This window comes from Pan troglodytes, chromosome 7 (assembly GCF_028858775.2).
Source record: "Pan troglodytes isolate AG18354 chromosome 7, NHGRI_mPanTro3-v2.0_pri, whole genome shotgun sequence".
Classification (NCBI taxonomy): Eukaryota; Metazoa; Chordata; class Mammalia; order Primates; family Hominidae; genus Pan; species Pan troglodytes.
Window position 1 is genome coordinate 153,117,351 of NC_072405.2, and position 3,892 is coordinate 153,121,242.

A 3,892-nucleotide genomic window follows, 5' to 3' on the forward strand; every position below is an offset into this window, starting at 1 on the left:
GGAGGGTTCTGCACCCACTGCGTGGGTTCTGGTATTTCGGGGATGAGGCTGTGACGTGGAGTGAGATGAGGCCCCTGGCAGATGCCCCAGCAAAGGGCCCTTCCCCTTCTGGAGAGGGCCAGAGGCTCCCGCAGGCTGACCCCACGCCCCCGGCATGGGAAGTCTCAGGCCTCACCAGGGTCAGAGCAGAGTTCTGCCTTCCCCCAGGCCAGCTCCCTCGCAGGTCTGGCCTGGAAAACTTATGGTGACCGAGCCCCCTCCGGCCCCGGCCAGCAGACAGTGGTGTAGCATGGGTGGCAGCTGGTGAGGGGTCAGTGGTGCTCCCTGGCCCTGGGTCCAGGCACTCAGCTCTTTGTCCCACGCACCATGAGACCAGCACCATTACCACCCCCAGTTCCAGCCAAGGGCAGGAGCACTAGGTGGGGTCTGGGGCCCCAGGAGCGCACGGAAATGCCTGCAGCCCTGCAGTGGCTGGGAGGGGCGCTGAGGGCCAGGGCCACCATTTAGTCACAGGCAGCATGTGGGGTGCTGGCTGCACCAGGTGGGTGGCCAGTGGAGGAAAATGGAGGCTCCCGGAGGTGGAGTGCTTTGCCTAAGGTCTCTCAGTCAGGGCAAGGAGTGACCCACCTTGGCCGCCCTGGGGAGATGGGCCTTGGGTGTGGAGAAGGGTGATCCCAAGGTGGAGACAGTGAAGCTCACCCAGACCCAGTCCTGCGGTGCCTTGGCTGGGCAGGCAGCCCTCCAGGAGGGGGTTGCACAGTGGCCCTGGGTCCCAGGGGAGGCAGGATGGACAGGTGGTAAGAGCAGGCCTTCCCAAATCACGCTTCACCTCCAGTAACCATCCAGCACCCCACTCGCCCCCAGGCCCTCAGCTGGAACTGGGGGTGGTGATGGTGCTGGTCTCATGGTGCGTGGGACAAAGAGCTGAGTGCCTGGACCCAGGGCCAGGGAGCACCACTGACACCTCACCAGCTGCCACCCACGCTATGCCACCGTCTGCTGGCCGCGGCCGGAGGGGGCTCTGCCACCATGGAATTTCCAGGCCAGGCCTACGAGGGAGCTGGCCTGGGGGAAGGCAGAGCTCTGCTCTGACCCTGGTGAGGCCTGAGACTTCCCATGCCGGGGACATGTGGTCAGCCTGCGGGAGCCTCTGGCCCTCTCCAGAAGGGGAAGGGCCCCTTGCTGGGGCATCTGCTGGGGGCCTCATCTCACTGCACGTCCCAACCTCATACCGAAATACAGCCAGAACCCACGCAGTGGTCATGGAACCCTCCCTGCCTCTGGGCGACCTCATCTGGCCCATATTCCCTGCGTCATACTCCCCACCCAGTCTAGCTTCACCCTGGTGAGGTCTGGCCAAGGGGCTGCTGGGTTCCCATAGATAGGGTCCATGGGACTTTTCCTGGATGGTGGCTGAACTTTCCCTGGGCAGCTGGACTTGCCTTGGCGATGGCTGTAGGTAGTCAGTGCCTACTTGGCTCCAAATCTGAGGTTGGGCCTGGGGTGTCCCAAGCCGGCCTCTCTGGAGGCTCCTGAACCCCGGTCTCAGAGACATGACCCGGGGTGAAAGGCTGAGGGGTTCCTTCTCCCCTAGGTGCTATGTGTGGGAGGGGCCTGCGAGCCCTCTTACCCTGTGCTCCTACTCAGGCCTCACCCCAGGAGTGCCCTCCACCTCTGGGGCGGTGGGAGGCATCTGAGCAGCCTGCCCCTTCCAGGGTGAGGACGGACGGTGCCACCTCAGGCATCACCCCACGACTGGCCCCAGGGGACATGTGCTGGAGGCTCAGGGTACCTGTGTGGCCTGATATCCGCCCCTCAGCTCCTCCGTCCCAGAATAGCACAGCCACAGCCACACTGGTTTAAATCATTTATCTCCATGTAGAGATTTGAGTACAAAAATAAACGGCAACAAAACAGAAGGAGTGTGAAATCCAGGGATCCACAGGGCTTCTGTCCTCCACCTTCCATGCAGCTGGGGGCTGCATCCTCTGTGGGGTGGCTTCATCCTCTGTGGGGTCTGCGGGGCCTGCTCCAAGTCATCAGCATTCCATGCCCACCTGGACCTGGTCCCAGACTTTTGGGGAAGCCCTCAGCCTGGGGCTCCTGGCACCCCCGTTGCGGCTGGGGAAGAGAGGTGTGGAATCCCCAGAGAAAGGGAAGGAAAGGCATGAGGGGCCTTCCCTGGGGGGAAGGTCACAGGCTGGGGGCTAAGATGACGGCCAGGAGGCTCAGGGCCAGCCCCAGGCTGAGGGCACTGTGGGCGAGGGCGGTGCGGGTGGGTGCAGAGTTGTGCAGCTTCTCATTGCACAGGTCCTCCTGGCAGCACTCGGTGGAGCTGGTGCCGCTGCTGACCTGGCCTTGCAGGGTGTAGCTGGGTGTGCACGACTCCGCACAGTCCTTCTTCACCAGATTCCCCCTCAGAGGCTCCACTGGGCACAGGTGAGTGTGGTCAGGCCAGGCAGCCACCTCTGCCCCCCACCTCCCCACAACCTTCCAGCCAGCAACCACAACAGCCAGGGATGTCCCCCAGCCCGAGGGACACCTGGACAGATGCTACTCACCTGTGTTCATGGTCTTGCAGAAGCGAGAGCTGGCCGGGCAGACCACAGAATGCTTGCAGTTGCTGGAGCTGGTGCACACGTGGCAGCGCAGGGTAAGGGCTGGCGGGGAGGGAGTCGGGCTCAGCGGGCCCAACAGAGGCCTCCCGGTGACTCAGCAGGGCCTGCTCCCCCACCCGCAGAGACCCCTCCTGGACAGAGGCCCTGCTGCCCTTGCCCTAGGCCCCCAACCCCGGGCTCTGGGTCCTGGCAGGGCATGAGCCCTGAGTGCAGCCTCAGGGGACATGTGTTCCAGCCTGGGCCGGCTTGGAAAAGGTGTCCTGCCCTGCCCCTGTTTAGGGTGTGTTGCAAGCCTTTCCTCCAAGGTCTCAGGGAGCTCTGCGACTGCCAAGAGGACACTGGCTCTTGTCCCCACCCCAGGGGCTGTCCCTGGAGGAGATGGCTATGTTTCTGAGGGCCTGACTGAGCTAAGGCCCCAGGGGCAGCCAGCTTGGCTGCTCTGAGCCTGTGACAGGAAGGGCTTGGTGGCCTTTGGGCTGTCCTGGGCTGTGCTGGGGGAGACCTGGGGACCGGGAGGGGCTGGTGGCAGGGACTAGATGGCCGCTCTCCCAGTGAGAAGCATCTCAAGACAACCCCCTGCTCCACTCTCTCAGGGTCCGTGACTCCAGGAGTCAGTTCTAAGATCCTCAGATTCTGAAACATTGTAAATCTGACACTCGTTAAGATTCGGGCTCCATGTTGTTTTAAATTTGAAGAGCCTAGCACCCACAGTGTCGGGCTTCTCTGTGCCTAGATGTCGTCAGCTCCAGGCTCCTAGTATTTGGTGACCACACAGGCCAGAGCCGCCCACCCGCCCATCCCCTTGGCCCAGCCCCTCACCTGGCCCTGTAGCCACAGCCAGGGCTGCAAGGAGCAGCAATGCTGTCCTCATCTCTGATGTCGTCTGGGAGCAGTGCGGGCCCCTGCATTGCCAAGGCCTTATAGGCATGGGCTGGGCGGGGGTGGGCAGTCCGCCAGCCAGCGGCATTCTGCAGGGCTCTGTGCAAGCGTCAGCCCAGGACCGGCACCTGCCCCACCCTGCCTGGCCCACGCCCACCAGCCTGGCTGTCGCTGGGCGCTGCCCCTGCTGCCCCCCGCCAGGCAGAAGTCTGCCCTCCGCAACGGGGCCCAGTGGCTTCCTGGCCCTGCTGTTCCTGCTGCTGCGCCTCCATCTCTCCCACTTTCACTTCTCTGTCTCTGTGGGTCTTGTTCTCTCGCTGCCGTCCGTTCCTGGGTCACTTTGTCTCTGACCTGCCACCCGCTACCCCCCGCCCCCCACCCCCCACCATCCATCA

At 63.6% G+C, this 3,892-nt stretch overlaps 1 protein-coding gene across 1 annotated transcript; it reads right to left on the minus strand.

Moving 5' to 3' along the window:
- Positions 1–1,835: 1,835 nt before the first annotated feature.
- LY6D (lymphocyte antigen 6 family member D) lies at positions 1,836–3,596 on the minus strand. Its single transcript, XM_001150525.4, has 3 exons — positions 3,438–3,596; positions 2,562–2,660; positions 1,836–2,429 (listed from the first exon to the last, which is right to left on the minus strand). Exons 1-3 carry the CDS (start codon positions 3,583–3,585, stop codon positions 2,194–2,196), a joined length of 483 nt encoding a protein of 160 aa, XP_001150525.3. The 5' UTR covers positions 3,586–3,596; the 3' UTR covers positions 1,836–2,193.
- Positions 3,597–3,892: the final 296 nt, after the last annotated feature.

Excerpts from the sequence above, each read along its gene's own strand:
- LY6D (XM_001150525.4), bottom strand. The coding sequence starts at position 3,585 with ATGCCGCTGGCTGGCGGACTGCCCACCCCCGCCCAGCCCATGCCTATA. Across the intron at positions 2,661-3,437 it reads GGCTGTGGCTACAGGGCCAG|CCCTTACCCTGCGCTGCCAC; the intron begins GTGAGGGGCTGG and ends CCTCCCCGCCAG. Across the intron at positions 2,430-2,561 it reads CTGCAAGACCATGAACACAG|TGGAGCCTCTGAGGGGGAAT; the intron begins GTGAGTAGCATC and ends ACCTGTGCCCAG.